The sequence below is a fragment of the Salvelinus namaycush genome, chromosome 22 (assembly GCF_016432855.1).
Source record: "Salvelinus namaycush isolate Seneca chromosome 22, SaNama_1.0, whole genome shotgun sequence".
Classification (NCBI taxonomy): domain Eukaryota; kingdom Metazoa; phylum Chordata; class Actinopteri; order Salmoniformes; family Salmonidae; genus Salvelinus; species Salvelinus namaycush.
The window spans coordinates 4,607,494-4,628,683 of NC_052328.1; the positions used below are offsets into that span (position 1 = coordinate 4,607,494).

The following is a 21,190-nucleotide window of genomic DNA, read 5'->3' on the forward strand; positions in this document are numbered from 1 at the left end:
TATCTATGTGGGTATTTTGTTTCTCATTATGTGGTGTAAGATAAGCAATCCTTTCCCGAACGTCATGTAGGTGAGTATCCCCGTTATGTTCCTCCTCCACAAAGCGAGGCGCTCAAATCGCTCTGTCTCTGCACCAATTTGAGCATCCTGTTTCCTCTCTGGTCTTTTTATGTGGTGCATTGGGCTGCTGGCTATTTTGCACCACACCACATCAACACATCGAACCAGCCTCACAACACAATAATTGGGATCCTGTGCAGGCGGGCCATCAAATGACAGTCTGTCATATCTTTACCCTACTTTGTAATGATGGGAGACTTTGTTTTTAGACAGCTTTCATTCTCTCATATCTGTACAGCATAAGCCACCCAGCGCAGTTTTTGTGCGATTCCCAGTGTACTAATTTGTCGCCTGTCAGTCTGTCTCTCGTAGCATGTCATCGTTGTGTCTTTGTTTGTTGTGCGTGTGTCTGTGCACTTCTGTTTATTGCTCTTTAAGCGCGTCTTTGTTTAGACTATGTCGTAGTTTTGTCTTGTGTTGGTTCTCCCTCTGGTGGGCTGGTTTCAAACTACTCGGGCCCAGGGGGAGCCTGAGAGCCTGTCTGCTTTAAACCAAGTTGATTTGAAGGCAATGATGTGGTTCTATGCAAAAACAGTCAGGCTAGGTGTTGCATGCAGGACTCAGGGTGTTGGTTATAACTCGTTCACCATCATCAACACTTTGCCTCGTCTTGTTATTGTTTTCAACATCACATTTAGGTTTTAGTAAAAAAAAAATGCAGATTCTCTTATCCATAGCAACGTTCAGTTCATTCTCTTTACAAAAAACAGCAAGTTGAGTTTGCAATCAACTATGTAACTTTAAAGAAGTAGATATTTCATTTGTTCATGCTCTGCCAGGCAGAGGCTGGGATCCGTTCATATCGTGTAAAATGGTGCAGAGGCTGGGATCCGTCCATATAGGCTAGTGACAAAATGTTTCTGCTTGTTCACCTCCGGCATGCTTTCGTCTGTGAATGGCAGATTGCTGAGATGCTGTATCCAGAGATTTACATTTTATCTGTCAGACTGCTCTGACCCATTCTCTATTTAGAGATTTGAAATGTATTTAGCGATTCAAGAATTTGCATAGCCCCATACTTCTTATACCCTTATCACTGAATAAGGAACTTCATAATTTAGTAAAGGAGCTTTGATGAAAACTATTTTTTTTTGTACCACATGTAATAAACAGGCTATTAGTCAACTCAATCACCCACTGTCTGAAGTTCTGTTATGGGAACACTTAGTTAAAGCACTTGAGCGTTCGTCTGCACTATATCAACACTTGATATGAGACAAAGCCAAAATGTCAGTGGAAACATTGTTAGTCCTTCAGTGGAAACTCTGTATTTGTTAGCACCTAAAGTGGAAGTGACAGCATTTAAACTACTTTGCAGAGATGAAACAATCACAATATTAGTCAAAAATATAAAAGTCCCAGTTTTATGCTTCAAAACCAACTTCATAAGACGTTTTAAAAATGGGTTATATTTAACTTAAAATTCCATGACGTACAGTAAGGCATTTTTCACGGGATACATGGATACAGTTAAATGCATGATTAATATAATTCACCAATCCATTTCTTGGTAGTCCCAAAAATGCTGCTGTCAGGTTGTAAATCACAGATGGCCTGTTACATTGTTTGCTGCCTCCACCCATTCAGGATGTACTGTTTCAGTTTAAATGACTCAATATTTTGAAAATAGTCTGGGTAGCCATTTGATTAGATGTTCAGGAGTCTTATGGCTTGGGGGTAGAAGTTGTTTAGAAGCCTCTTTGACTTAGACTTGGCGCTCTGGTACCACTTGCTGTGCGGTAGCAGAGAGAACAGTCTATGACTAGGGTGGCTGGGTGGCCCTATGACTAGGGCCTTCCTCTGACACCGCCTGGTATAGAGGTCCTGGATGGCAGGTAGCTTGGCACCGGTGATGTACTGGGCCGTTCGCACTACCGTCTGTAGTGCCTTGCGGTCGGAGGCCGAGCAGTTGCCATACCAGGTAGTGATGCAACCAGTCAGGATGGTGCAGCTGTAGAACCTTTTCAAGATCTGAGGACCCATGCCAAATCTTTTCAGTCTCCTGAGGGAGAATAGGTTTTGTTGTGCCCTCTTCACGACTGTCTTGGTCTGCTTGGACCATGTTAGTTTGTGGACACCAAGGAACTTGAAGTTCTTAACCTGCTCCACTGCAGCCCCGTCGATGAGATTGGGGGCGTGCTCAGTCCTCTTTTTCCTGTAGTCCACAATCATCTCCTTTTTCTTGATCACGATGAGGGAGATGTTGGCCTGGCACCACACAACCAGGTCTCTGACCTTCTCCCTGTAGGCTGTCTCGTCATTGTCGGTGATCAGGCCTACCACTGTTGTCATCTGCAACCTCAATGATGGTGTTGGAGTCGTGCCTGGCCGTGCAGTAATGAGTGAACAGAGAGTACAGGAGGGGACTGAGCACGCACCCCTGAGGAGCCCCCGTGTTGAGGATCAGTGTGGCGGATGTGTTGTTACCTACCCTTACCACCAGGGGGCGGCCCGTCAGGAAGTCCAGGATCCAGTTGCAGAGGGAGGTGTTTAGTCCAAGGGTCCGAAGCTTATTGATGAGCTTTGAGAGCATTATGGTGTTGAACGCTGAACTGTAGTCAATGAATAGTATTCTCACATAGGTGTTCCTTTTGTTCAGGTGGGAAAGGGCAGTGTGGAGTGCAATAGAGATTGCATCTTCTGTGGATCTGTAGGGGTGGTGTGCAAATTGTAGTGGGTCTAGGGTTTCTGGGATGATGACCAGCCTTTCAAAGCACTTCATGGCTACAGATGTGAGTGCTATGGGTCGGTAGTCATTTAGGAAGGTTACCTTAGTATTATTGGGCACAGGCACTATGGTGTTCTGCTTAAAACATGTTGATATTACAGACTAGAACAGGGAGAGGTTGAAAATGTCAGTGAAGACACTTGTCAGTGCATGCTCGCAGTATACGTCCTGGCAATCCGTCGGGCGCTGCGGCTTGTGAATGTTGACCTGTTTTAAGGTCTTACTCACATCGGCTGCGGAGAGCGTGATCACACAGTCTCCGGAACAGCTGGTGCTCTCATGCATTTTTCAGTGTTAATTGCCTCGAAGCGAGCATAGAAGTAGTTTAGCTCGTCTGGTAGGCTCGTGTCACTGGACAGTTCTCTGCTGTGCTTCCCTTTGTAGTCTGTAATGGTTTGCAAGCCCTGCCACATCCCACGAGCGTCAGAGCCGGTCTAGTACGATTCGATTTTAGTCCTGTATTGACTCTTTTCCATATTGGGATTTCTTATAAGCTTCCGGGTTAGAGTCCCGCTCCTTGAAAGCTGCAGCTCTCGCCTTTAGCTCAGTGCGGATGTTGCCTGTAATGGACTTATTGATGAAGCCAATGACTGATGTGGTGTACTCCTCAATGGCATCGGAAGGAGTCTCGGAACATATTCCAGTCTGTGGTAGAAAAACAGTCCTGTAGCTAAGCATCTGCTTCATGACCGCTTTTTTTATTGATCTAGTCACTGATGCTTCCTGATTTAATTTTTGCTTGTAAGCAGGAATCTGGAGGATAGAATTATGGTCAGATTTGCCAAATGGTGGGCGAGGGAGAGCTTTGTATGCGTCTCTGTGTGGAGTAAAAGTGGTCCAGTTTTTTTCCCTCTGGTTGCACATTTAACATGCTAATAGAAATTTGGTAAAACAGATTTAATTTTCCCTGTATTAAAGTCTCCGGCTACTAGGAGTGCCGCCTCGGTGAGCGTTTTCTTGTTTGCTTATAGCGGAAAACAGCTCATTCAATGCTGTCTTAGTTCCAACCTCAGTCTGTGGTGGTATGTAAGCTATGAAAAATACAGTTAAAAACTCTCTAGGTAGATATTGTGGTCTACTGCTTATAATGAGATACTCTACCTCAGGCGAGCAATAGCTCGAGACTTCCTTAGAAATCGTGCACCAGCTCTTATTTACAAAAATACATAGTCCGCCACCCCTTGTCTTACCAGACGCCGCTGTTCTATCCTGCCGGTGCAGTGTATAACCAGCCAGCTGAATGTTGATAATGTCGTCGTTCAGCCACGACTCCGTGAAGCATTAGATATTCCAGTTTTGAATGTCCCGTTGGTAGTTTAATCTTCCGCGTAGGTCATCGATTTTATTCTCCAAAGATTGCACGTTTGCTAGTAGAATGGAAGGAAGTGAGGGTTTGTTCGATTGCCTACGAATTCTCAGAAGGCAGCCCGTCCTCTGGACCCTTTTTCTCCACCTCCCCTTCCTGCAAATCACGGGGATCTTGGCCTGTTCACGAGAAAGCAGTATATCATTCGCATCGGGCTCGTCAGACTCGTTAAAGAAAAAAAAGGATTCTGCCGGTCCTTGGTGAGTAATCGCAGTCCTGATGTCCAGAAGTTATTTTCGGTCATAAGAGATGGTAGAGGCAACATTATGTAAAAAATCAGTTTAAAAATCAACGCAAATAAACTAACAAAAAACACAATCGGTTGGGGACACACAAAACGTCAGCCTTCTTCTTCGGCACCATTGTCACTGATGTAAGACAGATGTATTTATTATGTTTTATTTACTGTAGTTTCTATCTATTAATTGTCCAAATGCATGGCCACTTTACCATGCTATATTGGTATAGAAATGTCCCAAATGCCTTACTATACTTCATTCCCAAACATTCTATGAATTTATGAACATGTGAAATCTATGAATTTATGAAAACGTGAAAATGACCATATCTAAGATGTCTGTCTTCACAAAATTTATAAAAAAGTGTCATATTCTTCCTGGGGGTGAATATGAAAAGATTTTAATAAGATTTAATGTTGCTAAAACGCTGTCAGATCCTCTTTAAGTTGATTACCAGAGGATTATTATGGAGTGATTGTAGGGATTTCTGAGTGAGAGTGATTTGGTTAAAGTTGCTTGGGTTGTTTGCGCTGTCTGCTCTTCTCTCCTCACCTCGTAGAACCATCACCCTCTCTTCCTATGTATGTTGCAGGGCAGTATGGGTAGCATTGCGTGCATCGCCTGGAAGGGAGACACTCTGGTTCTCGGTGATGTGGACGGGAACCTCAACTTCTGGGACCTTAAGGCCCGTCTCTCCAGGTAACAAGTCACGTGTGTGTGTGCATGTGTGTTCATTCATCCGTGCATGCGTGAGTGTGTGTAGTACCTCAATGTTTGTTCCAGGGGGATCCCTACTCACCGTGGTTGGGTGAAAAAGATCCGTTTCGCACCTGGGAAAGGGAACCAGAAGCTACTGGTCATGTACACAGATGGTGCAGAAGTCTGGGACACCAAAGAGGTGAGTTATTTTTCTCTATTTGTCCTTCCTGTCGTAATAGCAACTAGAGACATTCCGTGTAAATTTTATCAAGGTTCAAAACTTCAAGAATAACCTATGGGCCAACAGATTGTCCCACTAGCTAAAAGCTAGACTTTGTGTGCATTCAAAATAGGGTGCCACACTAAATGATAGACTGAAGATCTGCAATTTGATTGACCCTCCTTCATCAAAGGTCCTCCCCAGAATGATTTGCCTTAGGCATCGTATGCATTTCTGTAATTTACTGTAGCAGGCGCTCTTAGTCACATATAGGCATTGCAAGTAAACCACTTTCCTCAAAGCAGCTATCAGCAAAATCCGTGCTAGCAAAAAAGAAAAGTGTTAGTACAAGAAAGCCATGTACAATTGTATGGTGTTAGTTTTTTTTTATATACACTACCGTTCAGAAGTTTGGGGTCACCTTAGAAATGTCCTTGTTTTGGAAAGAAAAGCAAATGATTTTGTCCATTAAAATAACATCAAATTGATCAGAAATGTGGTGTCGGCATTGTTAAAAAATGAAAGATTCATGATGGGCAAAAGTACACAAACACTGGACAGAGGAACTCTGTTTACCTGAATTGTGAGTCCCCAGTGCTGCACGTAAAGAGAGATGGATCTCCTATGGGGGATTGCATGTGCACCAACAGAGAGCGAAGCTGGAGAAGCTTTCACGCCCAGTGGCAGGCAACATATGGCTTGAGCGCGAGAAAGGATGAAGAAGAGGGAAAAATATAGGAGAGATCTCAAACGCACCAGTGCTCTCTTGACTGCTGTCTCAGACTCCTACTCGCACGCACGCGCATATACTCAAACACAGACATCTGTCTGGACAATTTTAAGTTTCATTTTGACAGTTTGACAGGTTGGTTTGAGAACTATGTAAACTTTTTATTTCCTATCACTTGTCAATCTAATCCTAAATATTATCCAATTAACATCCAATTTCAAGTCAATTGGAGCACATCATTTCTAAACCAATCATATAACAATTCACCTTCCCCTGACCAATCAGAGTTTCTATTGTGTATCCATGCTCCTCCCCCTGACCTCTGATCCCTGTAGGTGAACATGGTAAGCAGCCTGCGGATTGGTCGGAACGTGAACTATCGTATCCTGGATATCGACTGGTGCACCTCTGACAAGGTGGTGTTAGCCTCTGAGGACGGCTGCATCCGTGTGCTGGAGATGGCCATGAAGTCTGCCAGCTACAGGATGGATGAACAAGACCTGACCGGTGAGAGATGGGAGAGAGAGGGAAGCGAAGAGAAAGGGCATATAGGCTTAGTGGAAGTAGAGCTGCGCCTGGATTCTCCACTCTTCTCCCGAAGTCCAGTCATGAATTTCCGATCGTTGGATTGGTGAAATAAACGGCTAAAGGGACTTTTCAGCATTGTTAAATCCATAGTGTGCAGGTCCATAGTAGAATCAGGATGCAGCCTGCCACAGTCTCTGAGTACAGTGGAGTAAGACATTAGTTACCATATTTCATTGTTTATTGTCAAATTGTAGTTCAAACTACTGATATAAATAGTTGAGTGATGAACACTGGCCATTTACAGTATTAGTTATCTGACACTAGCAATTGCCCCACTTCCTAATGCTCTTTTGACCTGTAACCTTTGACCTCTAACCCCCTCAGATCCTGTGTGGTGTCCATACCTGCTGCTCCCCCGTGCTGCCCTCACCCTGAAGGCCTTCCTCCTGCTGCAGCCCTGGTCTGGCACATTCACCATGGACATCACACAAGTGTACGTATAAATGGGTCCCACATTAACCCTGAAAGTCGGTCTTCTCACAGAAATGTCTGAACGGTCTGGCCTACGGACTATTATTACCCCTCTATGGGAAGGTCTCTCATAAACACGTACACTATCTTTCAAAAGTTTGGGGTCTCTTAGAATAGCAACATTTTTGGTCCATTAAAATAACATCAAATTGATCAGAAATACAGTTTAGACATTGTTAATGTTGTAAATGACTTTTGTAGCTGGAAACGGCAGATTTTTTTATGGAATATCTACATAGGCGTATGGAGGCCCATTATCAGCAACAATCACTCCTGTGTTCCAATGGCAACTTGTGTTAACTAATCCAAGTTTATAATTTTAAATGGCTAATTGATCATTAGCAAACTCTTTTGCAATTATTTTAGCACAGCTGAAAACTGTTCTGATTAAAGAAGCAGTAGAACTAGCCGCCTTTAGACTAGTTGAGTATCTGGAGCATCAGCATTTGTGGGTTCGATTACAGGCTCAAAATGGCCAGAAACAAAGAACTTTATTCTAAAACTCGTCAGTCTATTCTTGGTCTGAGAAATTAAGGCTATTCCATGCAAGAAAGTGCCAAGAAACTGAAGATCTCGTACAACGCTGTGTACTACTCCCTTCACAGAACCTTAATCCGTGATATCCAAACCAGTGCTGCATGGTCCGTTACGAGGGTGAAGTGCCATCCCAATAAGTCATATTTCATCGTCTCCAACGCCCACTTGATCACTAGACGTTCTTTCTCCACAGTGTAATTTGTTCCCTCGTCAACAGCTTCCTGCTAATGTACACGACTGGGTTTTTCCCTAAAATGGGCTTGATTAGTCAGAAGTACTCCTCAGTTTCATCAGCTGTCCGGGTGGCTGGTCTCAGACGATCCCACAGGTGAAGAAGACAGATGTGGTGGTCCTGGGCTGGTGTGGTTACATGTGGTCTGCGGTTGTGAGGCCAGTTGGACATGCTGCCAAATTCTCTAAAACGACATTGGAATCGGCTTATGGAAGAGAAATGAGCAATTCAATCATCTGCCAACAGATCTTGTAGACCATCGGTTACTTGCATAGTAGCAATGATTATTTCACTTCACATTCAGTCTGGGTGTACAGGTTTGAGGTGCTATATCAATCTGACCCCAGGACAGTTTTAATATGATACACATTATTTGAACTGTACATTTTATAGAGATCCTATTAAATTACTTATTCTAATATTCTGGTATTCTAATACCTAATTCAATGGTACAGCCATCCTAATTGTGGCTGGTCTGGGACCATGCTGATCTAAGTATTGCCTTTTAGATCATAAGATGTGGATCTGATCCTTGATCAGCACTTCTTTTCTGTGACATGTTGTAAATATGGGCCTTGTTGTCTCTTTCTCTGTAGGGATTACACTGAAAAACATGAGATTAAGGGCCTGATCCAGGAACAGCTCAACTCCATGTCCAAGTGAGTGATTGCTCTTCAACAAACTCACACATGCGCTCGCTCACACACACACACACACACACATGTCAATGCTACTATTTAAAGCATTTGTCATAAATAACGACATCCTTATTTTTTTCACACATCATGAAGTGACAGCAACATTTGGTGATGGGGGGTCTATTTATCGGCATGTCTGTCACACACGCATGCACTCACATTGTCTGTGTGAGAAGCAAATGTAGATATCCAGATTGCGCAGCAGTGGAAGCCAGGTTTCCTGGTTTTCTTTTTGTCTAGATGTCCTGCAGAGTTGTGTGTGATTGTATCTTGGTGTGTGTGTGTGTGTGCATGCGCACGTGTGTGTGTCAGTGCCAGACTGTGCCTGCTGTTAGTTAAGAGCCTGAGAAGCCTAGTCTGTGTCTGTCTGTCTGCGTGTTTCTGTGTTGTTTTGTGATTCCGTAATCCTTGATTTGCTCCCCAGTGACATGAAGAGCGTCTTGCTGGATCCCGAGCTCAACCTGCTGCAACGCTGCCTCCTGGTGTCTCGGTGAGTGAGGGAGGGAGCGGGCATCACTGCACAAAACTTGTCCTGTTCTCCCATCCTCCTGTCCCTGTCTACATATCCACACTAGCATACCACTTAGTATGAAGCAATTTATTGGGCACACAGCTTGTATTGTGGTGGTCTAGTATGGACATTGTAAGTAGCCTTGCTGTCGCCTCAAAACACACCCCTCCTTGTGCTCTGGGGTGAAGTTTTGTCTAGGTACAGATCTAGGAACAGCATGCCTTCCCCTAATCCTAACCTTAACCATTAGTTGGGGAAATTCAAAACTGACCCAAGTTCAGCATTTAGGGGCAACTTTACCTTATATCCGTCAGCGTTGGTTGGCACTTTTTTTTTATTTGTCCCTCTGCAGGTTATTATAATTGGGCATTGAACTGTGAGTCTTATGCCTCCAGAGATATGACAAGGAAAATTATATTAGTAGTCAAAAACAAGAGTAAAATCCACACACTAGAAAAGACTGGTGACCAAACTTGACTTTAGTGCTTATTTGACACACAAAGAGGTCTATAGAGCTGCATTCCTGATTTCTGTAACCGTTAGTTTACCTGTGTATTTTTCTATTTATTAAGGATCCCCATTAGCTGCTGCCAATGGCACTTTTCCTGGGGTCCAGTGACATTAATGCAGTTATTCCAGTGACATTAATGCAGTTATATACAGTTTAAAATATTACATGACATTACATTTCTTAAAACTTTTCACAACACATTAAGTGTGGGTCAGAAGTTTACATGCACTAAGTTGACTGTGCCTTTTAAACAGCTTGGAAAATTCCAAAAAAGGATGTCATGGCTTTAGAAGCTTCTGATAGGCTAATTGACATCATTTGAGTCAATTGGAGGTGTACCTGTGGATGTATTTCAAGGCATACCATCAACCTCAGTGCCTCTTTGCTTGACATCATGGGAAAATCAAAAGAAATCAGCCAAGACCTCAGAAAAGAAATTGTAGACCTCCACAAGTCTGGTTCATCCTTGGGAGCAATTTCCAAACGCCTGAAGGTACCACGTTCATCTGTACAAACAATAGTACGCAAGTATAAACACCATGGGACCACACAGCCGTCATACCTCTCAGGAAGGAGACGCATTCTGTCTCCTAGAGATGAACGAACTTTGGTGCGAAAAGTGCAAATCAATCCCAGAACAACAGCAAAGGACCTTGTGAAGATGCTGGATGACAAGCACGCAGATGAGCTTCCCTAAGATGGTTTCTGACAGTTTGTCAGGACATTTTTTGGTTGTGCAAACCCACAGATTAATCAGCTGGCCCGGTGGCTAGTCTCAGACTATCCCGCAGGTGAAGAAACCGTATTTGGAGGTCCTGGGCTGTCGTGGTCACATGTGGTCTCCGGTTGAACGTGCTGCCAAATTCTCTAAAATGACGTTGGAGGCGGCTTATGGTAGAGAAATGAACAATTCTCTGGCAACAGCTCTGGTGGACATTCCTGCAGTCAGCAAGCCAATTGCCCACTCCCCTCAAATCTTGAGACTTCTCTGGCATTGTGTTGTGTGACAAAACTGCACATTTTAGAGTGGCCTTTTATTGTCCACAGCCCAGGGTACCACTGTGTAATGATCATGCTCTTTAATCAGCTTCTTAATCCATCCACCTGACAGGTGTGGCATATTATCTTGGAAAACGAGAAATGCTCATTAACAGGGATTGAAATAAATTTGTTCTCAATTTTTGCGAACTTATTGTGTGTATGGAACATTTCTGGGATCTTTTATTTCAGCTCATGAAACATGGGACCAGCACTTTACAAGTTGCGTTTATATTTTGTTAAGTATATGTGAATTTGGTCAGGTTGTCCAAAACATTACATATTGCAGCTATCATGTCTTTGAACTATCATTAATGTGATGACGACTGTTTTAGGAAATCGATTAACTATGTTTGATTATTACGATTAAATTACTTATGTAACAATTAACTCATCAGCAATCTTAGGGCACCATGTAAAAAAATTATTACCATTTTCCGAATTAACTCTTAAATATATCTCTTAAATTTCAGTCATTAACTAATTGTTTACCTTCTATCAGTCTCATTGTGAATGTCGCAAACTCTTGGATACCTGCACGAACCCTAGCATAAATGATGAATCAGCGATATACCAATTGGCTTATTTATGTATTTACTAACTAACTAAATAATCACACAGAAGTACATGAACACACACAGGATAGGTTATACATTGGTTACTAATATGATACAATGAAAAGTCCCTAGTGGACTAAACCGATATGACAGCTTGTTTCACCAAATGAAAAGGGAGGAGCAGGTGAGAAAGAGCAGGAGAACAGACAAAGGACGACACTATCGTACACACAGCTGATAACTAGGCTCATGGAAATGCTAATACTTTGCACATGAACAGCCGCTCATTCGAAAAGAAATTTAAATGTACATATTTACGAGTGTAGGCCTTTGTTGTCTCTCTCTGTGATTGCCGGTCCGTCTGCTGGAGAGTCAGTCAACAGAAAGTCTCTGGTTTGTCCACCAGAGATCAGTCTTTCATTGTTGTAGCTTGTTATAATGGATACGTCAGGCGTACCAATGGCCGTTCGATAGGGAAATGTTCTCCAGAATGGATCTTTCAGAGTACTACCTGGTGGTTCTCGGTCGAGTTTGCTAGACTAAAGTACTTAAACAGCTACAGACTGAATGTTCCTGTGTAGTCTTCAGTTTTGTAGATTTCCTTCTTCTCTGTTTAAAGTAGAATTCTAGCCATTACGTCACTCTCAGCTCACGCTGTCGGTCTCGTTGGCCATTTCAACGTGGGGACCCCGTCCCTGCGTTTTCTTGACTAATGTAAATTTTGTCCGAAATTGTCATGACGCCGATGCAATGTCTGTGCTCATGGGGGCGTGGCCACTGACTTGGTTAAGACTTAATATGAAAAACAATTCTCTCATTTAGAAGGCTAACACCACATTATATATTCTCACAAATAGTTTCATATTTAATCATATACGTTCTCCCACATTTGAATGTGGACCTGATCACTGACAATTATACCCATCCAGAAATAGTTATGTTGTCCTACCGTCTTTAGTTACATCACAAATTATTATCAGGATTATTGACAGGATTGTTCTTTAAATACACACAGACCATTCCAAATGTTTGAAATACAGAAATACTGTTTAATTATTCAACCTTTTGATGTTACCGTACTGCAACGTCTCTCTCTGTGGTAACAAAGGGATTTAACTTCCATTTCTGAGAGTGGGGGGGAGAGTTTTCCTGCAGGTATTTATGACCATCATAAAACTGGAGAGAGGGGGCGCCTATGATCCTCCCCCCAAGGGCATGTCGTGACACAGCTTTAATGTATATGGCTTGATATCATCAGGTATATCCTTGTTTAAATTAATAGCCTACGACATTGGTGTCATATTGGCTGAAATAGGATGGCAGGGAGATTTGAATTTAACATTGAGCTACAACCGTTAGTGCCAAGTCAGGAGATCTAGCTTTGTCTAAACTTAACTTTACACCCTCAAGCTTACATAAACCTGCAGAAACAATCTGCTCTGAGCTATGATTAATGTTTTTGTAACCCATTTTGACTGTTCTAAACCCACCAAGCCCGAGAATCCCCAAGGACTCTCCTTTTCAGAAGAAGAATGCACATTAAGGTGTCTTTTCTTCCGATGTTCAGAAGGTTCTTACACTCACATTAAACTTTACAATAGTGGTTTTATGTTCTTGTACCCCTTTGCTAGTGAAGAGGGGGGTAGCCTAGCAACGGTTAGATATTGCACTGTGAAAATGTTTAAAAAGCATTTATCAGAAAGATGGAGATGAACGACGAATTGATGTGGGAATGGTTTCATGCAGAACTGGTCATGTGGTGCGGTCATTAGGGGTTGATCCATTATTGCTATCACAGTGAACGTTTCAAAACCAAGTGCAATCAGGGTCTTCATTAGGACACACTGTACCAGAACGTTTTGCAAACAAAAACGAGCGTTTCTTATCGGAGCCCCAGTTAGTGCATCCCTGTTTCGGCCTATTTTCGTCTGCACACCCTATCAAAAAAAAAAATGTGCAATGTAAAACAAATCAAGGGGTTCCTTAATGGACACGCACAGGTAATCCTTTCCTGTTTCAGTTCGTTTTATTTTGTTTGGTGCCTAATGAACACTGGCCTGGTTGTGTCCCAATGCAGGCTGTTTGGGGACGAGTCGGACCTGCAGTTCTGGACGGTGGCGGCTCACTACCTCCAGTCGTTCGCCCAGGCTCGCCACCTCAGTGTGCCCGTCCCCGAGGGCCAGAGCCCAGCCGAGGGGACCCAGGCCACCCCACAGGGCCACCTGGACATCTACCACGACACCCTGTGTGAGAGCTTCTACTTCCAGGTGAGCGAAAAAATGGACGTTAGGACGTTTTTTTATTAGGCAGTGTGCCTTGTCTAACACACTGGAAGCTGGTTGAGGGAGAAATTGGAGAACAGGCTCATTGAAGGCTGGAATTAAATTAATGCGGATACCATTCCATTCCAGCCATTGCAATCGGCCCGTCCTCCAATTTTTAAAGTGACACCAGCATCCACTGGTCTAACAAATCAATGTGTTGTCTCCTATAAGGGATTTATTCCAGTTAACGTCCAAGGAGGTGGGCATCAGTGTTTGAGAGTTAATGGGTATATACCATTACATTTGTCAAACTGTCAACACCACAGGTTGTATTGGCCCCAGACCTCATAGTAATTCCTCTAGGAGACAGTCCCCTGTGACCTCAGCCATTCTGCCGTGTCAGCAGTTTTGACCGGGCAACACACACAGTCACACAAACCGCCGACTGCCCTCCCTCTTTGGGCCCTTGTTTGTGGTGTGCTCTGTCATTGGCAGTATCCCTTTGCCTTTGCAGAGGAGATGGGGGAGGAGTGAAAAAATAGGAGTGTAGGGCGGAGGAGAAAAGAAACTGAATAGTTGGACGGAGAAGAGAAGAGGGCCCTGAGAAACAATCCAGCAAGGCTGGTGGATTTTTTTCAACCTTAATAATTGATTGTATCCACTCTGTGTATTCCAAATTGCACCCTATTCCCTTTATAATGTACTACTTTTGTACCAGAGCTTTATGGGACCTAGTCAAATTTAGTGCACTGGCACTATATAGGGAATTAGCTACCATTTTGGACACAGGAGGGTTAGGATTCAAGAGGTGTGCTAAATCGGTGTTCATTGATTGGCCTGTCTCTGTTATGTCTATTGCGTGACTGGTTGGCATGGCAACCACGTGACAACCAGACTCAGCTGTGATCTATCCGCTTGTCAGTTGCCAAGTTGATGGAGAATACTTTTTAATCAGAGATGCTGCATTTGGGCCTTCATGAGCGTCACGTTCTTCTGTCGGTCTGTCTAATGGAGATTTCGAGCAACATACTTTTTTTAGGGCCTGGAAAATATCAATCTTGGATTGTACACTAAACAAAAATATAAAAGCAACATGTAAAGTGTAGGCCCCATGTTTCATGAGACCAAATAAAAGATCCCAGAAATGTTACATCTGCACAGAAAAAATGTATTTCTCTCAAATGTTGTGCACACATGTGTTTACATCCCTGTAAATGAGCATTTCTCCTTTGCCAAGATAATCCATCCACCTGACAGGTGTGGCATATTAAGAAGCTGATTAAATAGCATGATCATTACACTGATGCACCTTGTTCTGGGGACAATAAAAGGCAGCTCTAAAATGTGCAGTTTTGTCACACAACACAATGCCACAGATGTCTCAAGATTTGAGGGAGCGTGTAATTGGCATGCTGACTGCAGGGATGTCCACCAGAGCGGTTGCCAGAGAATTTAAGGTTAATTTCTCTACCATAAGCCGCCTCTAACGTCGTTTTGGATAATTTGGCAATACGTCGAACTGGCCTCACAACCGCAGACCACGTGTATGGTGTCGTGTGGGCGAGCGTTTTGCTGATGTCAACATTGTGAACAGAGTGCCAAGTGGTGGGGGGGAAGTAATGGTATGGGCAGTCTTAAGCTATGGACAACGAACACAGTTGCATTTTATTGATGACAATTTGAATGGACAGAAAGAACAGTTTCACTAGAATAATCACTTCAATGCTTAACAATAGGATCTAGGATCAGGACCCCCACAATGTTATTCCTTGTTATCTAAAAGGCAAAACTGATCCTAGATCGGCACTCCTACTCTGAGACACTTCAGCTTCATGCCCATTGCCCACCAATATCAATGTGAAGAAAAATGATCTGCAATATTAGATAAGATGGGATAAGCTTTCAGTCAAAAATACATTTGTCAGACTATTCCAAAATCACCATAACATGAGCCTAATGAGAGTACACTGACAGTCTATGCCTATGGAAGGCCTTTGAACATACTGAACAATAAGACAAATATTGTTCTTTGTATGTGGATTTATGTCCAACGCAGGTGGTTGACACAGAATTAATCACTGAATTGTATAAAAGCTCTAGTTACATTTGACATTTTAGTCATTTAGCAGATGCTTTTATCCAGGGCATCACAATCGTATCAAGTACATTTTCCCTCAAAAAGTAAAGACAGACATGCGTAACTAGCTCCCCAGCGTTGAAGTAAAACTGCCAAAGAATACTCGCAAGCAGTGGAGGCCGGTGAGAGGAGCCATAAGACGATGGGCCCACCGCATTGGCCGGAACAAACAGAACGGTACCAAACATGGAAACCACGTTTGACAGTTCACTCCACTCCAATCACCACAATGAGCCCGCTCTCCCACAGGTCCGCCCCACCAGCCTCCACCGCCCGCAACATCCAAAAGAAGAAGAAGAATGAATATCTATCATCCTACTTCTCCCTTTTATAATGAAATTGGGCCCCCTCCTATGGAAACACCCTTCAGTGCTAGCCACACTCCACCATCTCCACGTTTTTCGAAGTGATTGAGTGTGAATATAAGACTTAACACACTCCATTGTCTTCACTAAATTGAAAGTAATAGAGTGTAGATATAACACCAAACAAACCTCCATCGACTTCACTCATTTTAAAACAGTCACGTCACGACAGTCCATTATCATTAATGTGATGACTGCTATTCATCGAATAATTACCTACTATGTTTATTACTCGATTAAATTAATCATGTAACAATTAACTCATTAGGAATTTGGGGCACCATGGGAAAGGTTTGTTTAATGATTTACCATTTCCCGAATTAACTCAAGAATATATAGATATCACACCAGTCATCAATTAATAATTTCCTCATATCAGTCTCATTCTGAACTCCGTCAATCTGCACAAACCCGGGTCTCACCGATCATTCCGTACCACACAAATTGACGCAGATGAGCAGGGACCCTGGGCATCTTTCTTTTGTTTTTTTCAGAGTCAGTAGAAAGGACTCTTAAGTGTCTTAAGTTTTCATAACTGTGACCTTAATTGCCTACCGACTGTAAACTGTTAGTGTCTTAACGACCGTTCCACAGGTGCGTGTTCATTAATTGTTTATGGTTAATTGAACAAGCATGGGAAACAGTGTTTAAAACCTTTATGGAAGATCTGTGAAGTCATTTGGATTTGACGAATTATCTTTGAAAGACAGGGTCCTGAAAAGGGGACTTTTTATTTTTTTACGCGTTGAAGGTCTTTGTTGGTTTATCTCTGTTGGGCCCAGGCTTTCGTGGGCCAGGTTCAGTGATATGTGGTGATAAGGGTTCGACCGAGGCCTTGTTCTTTCTCCTTTGTTCTCGGGTGTAAGTCTCTGATTGTCCACAAGATGTCATATTGTCCTTCTTAGTTGTCTGTTTACTTGCACTCGTTCTGGAAGAGTGGTCTCCTGAGGACAGCTAATCAGCCGTGTCGATGATCCCAGAGTGGTGATAAAAGCCGTGTAGACAAACAATGATTTGAAGAGAAGAACCGTATGGTCCTGCTGAAATTGACCTTCTTAGATACAGTACTCAGTACTCAACTGTATCATTGATTGTTATGAGGTTCCTTTGTCTTCTTCAAACTCGTGTTGCATTTCGGGGTCGTGACTAATTGTAGACCTCAGCTGCAGCTTGGGGCCCTTCTAGTCTGATATGTAAATTCTTAACTAAAATGCTTTATACCCTCGGGTAGCAAGGGGTCTTGCTGACACGCTCTCTGGGTTCCCTGGGGTGTAGCTAGTTAAGCGGCAAGGTATCACAATTTACTATGATCTAGAGAAATAAAATCACAATCTTATCGTCATAAAACATTCTCTTCTCCTGTATATTTTCCACACAACGCAAAGCATGTAAACATGACATACACCGTATGAAAATTCTTCAAGTTACAATGTTTTCGTTATAACGTCTTCATGCAACTTTTAATGAAATCCCAAAATAGATGTTAATTTTCCATATTCCATCTCTCATCAGTCCCAGTATCCATGGTTTGATGTTGAAGTTCTTGGGTGGTAAACTCTTCTGTAACACAGAGACATTCTATTTGCCCAAATTAGGCCTCAAAAGGAATCGTCTGCTGCCCATGGTTTATGATCGAGGTGTCATAAAACCCCCCCCACATCCATCCCTCTCTCCCTCTGCGGGAGAGAGAGAGCTCTGTAGAGCTGATCCACTGTAACCTGATCCTTTGGATCATCACAGGAGAGTCATGGCAGGATTGTGGTCAGAACTTGTTAAAACAGAACCCCCCCTGAACTTAGACAATAAGCAAAGGTCAACTTCAAGTAACAAGACACTTTTCAATCTCTGTCAAAATTGTCTCTCAGTTCAGGTTCGCTTCAACAGGCTCAGCTCGCCTCCACACTTTTGCTCTCTTCTTTAGCTTTAGCAGGTTAACTAAGATGGTGTAGCAGATGGGGAAGATGATGATGGCACCAAAACAGCCTCTCTTCCTCTGTCCATCTTCAACTGTTGCACCAACATGTTCTGAACACTACATTTACCTGCAGTGAACATGTGTGTTTAGCACTATCCCCTTAGTTGTCATAGAGAATTTTGGTATTTCATTTATTTTTATTTAACCTTTATTTAACTAGGTAATGGGTGGTACACAGCACTTCTGCCCAGTATCTTCTCCTCAGTCTCCTCTTCTCCTCGAGTCTATCCACTACACAATGTAATTCTAGAATTATTTTCTTCTTTGCTCTGAAAACACTTTCATGCATTTGTCTGAGTTCCGTCAATTATCCTGCAGTGAACATTAAATGCAATCATTGTGATGGGTTGGTGCGGAATATAAATGTCTGGTGAAGCGTGGCAGTGCAATAGAATAAATATTCTTGAACATTTAAACAACAATGTAATGACATGGTCTGCTCTTTACCTCGTCTCTATCCCTTTACCTTCTTACTCTCCATCTCCTTTCTCTTCTTCACCATCTCTACTCACGTAATGATCTCATGAACAATCTCACCAGGCCAAAACAAATATTATATTTCGGGAATTTAAGAGGTTGGTCGATTAAATATGTAGATGACAATTGTGATTGCCACTCGTACCACGTGACTTGAGGATTGCGTTTGCTATGTTTTGTTTGTGACGTAATTGAATGTACCTTTACTATATGTGTGTAACTATAACTTTAGTAACTGTTGATGGCTGCCATCTTGAAACAGGTCTCTCTTGTGAAATAATAGATTTTTATTTCAATGATACGAATCTGGATAAGTGAAGGTTAAATAATAATCTCTCCATCTCTTCACCTCTTTCTCTCTCAATCTCGCTCTCTGTGTGTTGTAACAGAGGTTCCAGTTGGAGCGAGTCCATCTACAGGAGGTGAAGAGGTCCAGTTATGAACACACCAAGAAGTGTGCTGACCAGCTCCTCCTGCTGGGACAGGTCAGTACTACTGTCTTTACACTTCTGTAGAAGTTGTCATATGCACACACATACGTGTGCACACACACACACAAATACAATATACTGTATTCTTTCTTTCAGACTAAATCTCTATTTTGTACACACACACACACACACACACACACACACGCCTGAGCACACCTGCAGAAGTAACAAGGTTTTCTTTCATACGAATATTACTCTCTTTCACAGACAAAATATTTACAACGCACACACTGTTCTTTTCTGCTCCTTCCCTCGCTCCCTCTTTCTCTCACCCCCTCTTTCCCAGCCGCCACTCTGAGTGTAGCCTGATGAACAGGGATGAGTGTTGTTGCTCTCTTTCCCTCCAACACACCTGTCAGTGGAGGATGAAGATGCGCCAATAGGGCTGTTAAGGTGACCGTATGACCGTATTACAGCCACACCGGCAGTCACCAGCAGTCAAATTCTACGTGACCGCTGAGTTACGGTAACAAGGCTACTCCAAAACTGCGCTCTGTTTGAATGCCGCCATTCGTACCACTGATGGTCATTAGTAGCCTACCAAACTTGCTAAAGTACCTCAAGTTGCTAATGGCCTCGTACTCGGCGCTCTAATGTCCCTCTAATCACTCTGACATCAATGCAAATATAATCAAAAATCTAATCAAACACTTCATGCCATTGGAACACATTTTGGAATGTGAGGCTGATAGTTAGCTGGTTGATAAGCTGAAACAGGTTAGTAACGTCTGAGGTTGGAGCGAAAACCTTCAGGAGGGTTAGCTCTCAAGGAACAGGGTTGGAGAAATTAATTCAGAGTTTCAGCAGTATATCACATGTCGCGCAGCGAGAGCCAGCTCCTAAAATAGCTTATTGATGCGTGGAATGAAATGTGTTCTTATAAGCGCAACATTTCTATACACTATATCAAATAAAATGTGATTTGATTTGTAATTTATACAGTAATGTTGGGTATTGTCAACAGTAAAATACAGTTACAAAGCAGTTTTACTGCAGCATACTGTAAATTATGGTACATTTTGTGGCTGATAGAAGTATTGAATTTCTAATGGTACTGTAATTCCACCCCACAGAATACAGTATCTTTGGAGTGCCAAAAACCTTTTTACCACTAGTGGGCGCATGGTATTGTTTCTGTCGTATTAACATGTTTTGATGCATGCCTTGTAAGAGGCTATATTTGTTGCACCTGTGAGAGAATTCATTTAAATACATTTTTTATTTAACTAGGCAAGTCAGTTGAGAACAAATTCTTATTTACAATGACTAGGAACAGTGGGTTAACTGGCTTGTTCAGGGGCAGAACGACAGACTTTTACCTTGGCAGCTCGGGGATTCGATCTAGCAACCTTTCGGTTACTGGCCTAACGCTCTAACCACTAGGCTAAATGCCCCATCAATTTAAAATGTACAGTTCCTTCAGAAAGTATTCATACCCATTTTGTTGTGTTACAGCCTAAATTCAAAATGTATAAAATATATTTTTTTCTCACCCATGTACACATAATACCCTATAATGACAAAGTGAAGACATGTCTTTTTTTTTTTGCAAATGTATTGAAAATTAAATGTGGAAATATTTCTTCTGCACTTCAAACCCAGAGTCAATACTTTGTAGAAGCACCTTTGGCAGCAATTACAGCTGTGAGTCTTTCTGGGTAAGTCTCTAAGAGCTTTCTACACCTCGATTGTACAACATGCTCCTTATTCTTTTCAATATTATTCAAGCTCTGTCATATTGGTTGTTGATCATCGCTAGACAGACATTTCCAGGTATTGCCGTAGATTTTAAATTTAATTCAAAACTGTAACTCGGATACTCAGGAACATTCAGTTTCTTCTTGGTAAGCAAGGATTTGGCCTTGCATTTTAGGTTATTTTCCTGCTGAAAGGGGAATTAATCTCCCAGTGTCTGGTGGAAAGCAGACTGAACCAGTTTTTCTTCAAGGATTTTGCCTGTCCTTAGCTCTATTCCATTAATTTTTTTATCCGTAAAAACTCATCAGTCCATAATGATTACAAGCATTGGAAAACCTCCCTGGTCTTTGTGGTTGAATCTGTGTTTGAAATTCAGTGCTCAACTGAGGGACCTTACAGATAATTGTGTGTGTGGGGTACAGAGATGAGGTAGTCATTCAAAAATCCTGTTAAACATTGTTATTGCACACCGAAGTGAGTCCATGCAATTTATTTTGTGACTTGTTAAGCACATTTTTACTCCTGAACTTATTTAGAT

General features: G+C 42.4%; 1 protein-coding gene across 1 annotated transcript in view; it reads left to right on the forward strand.

Annotated features, from left to right (window-relative positions):
* The window catches only part of wdr11 (WD repeat domain 11), a 123,268-nt gene that overhangs the window by 91,323 nt on the left and 10,755 nt on the right, over nucleotides 1–21,190 (forward strand). The window contains exons 17-24 of the mRNA XM_038960231.1: nucleotides 5,046–5,152; nucleotides 5,237–5,351; nucleotides 6,438–6,609; nucleotides 7,015–7,123; nucleotides 8,527–8,589; nucleotides 9,053–9,118; nucleotides 13,323–13,512; nucleotides 18,853–18,948. Coding sequence (XP_038816159.1) covers nucleotides 5,046–5,152; nucleotides 5,237–5,351; nucleotides 6,438–6,609; nucleotides 7,015–7,123; nucleotides 8,527–8,589; nucleotides 9,053–9,118; nucleotides 13,323–13,512; nucleotides 18,853–18,948 — 918 coding nt within the window. The remainder of the gene's footprint in view (nucleotides 1–5,045; nucleotides 5,153–5,236; nucleotides 5,352–6,437; nucleotides 6,610–7,014; nucleotides 7,124–8,526; nucleotides 8,590–9,052; nucleotides 9,119–13,322; nucleotides 13,513–18,852; nucleotides 18,949–21,190) is intronic.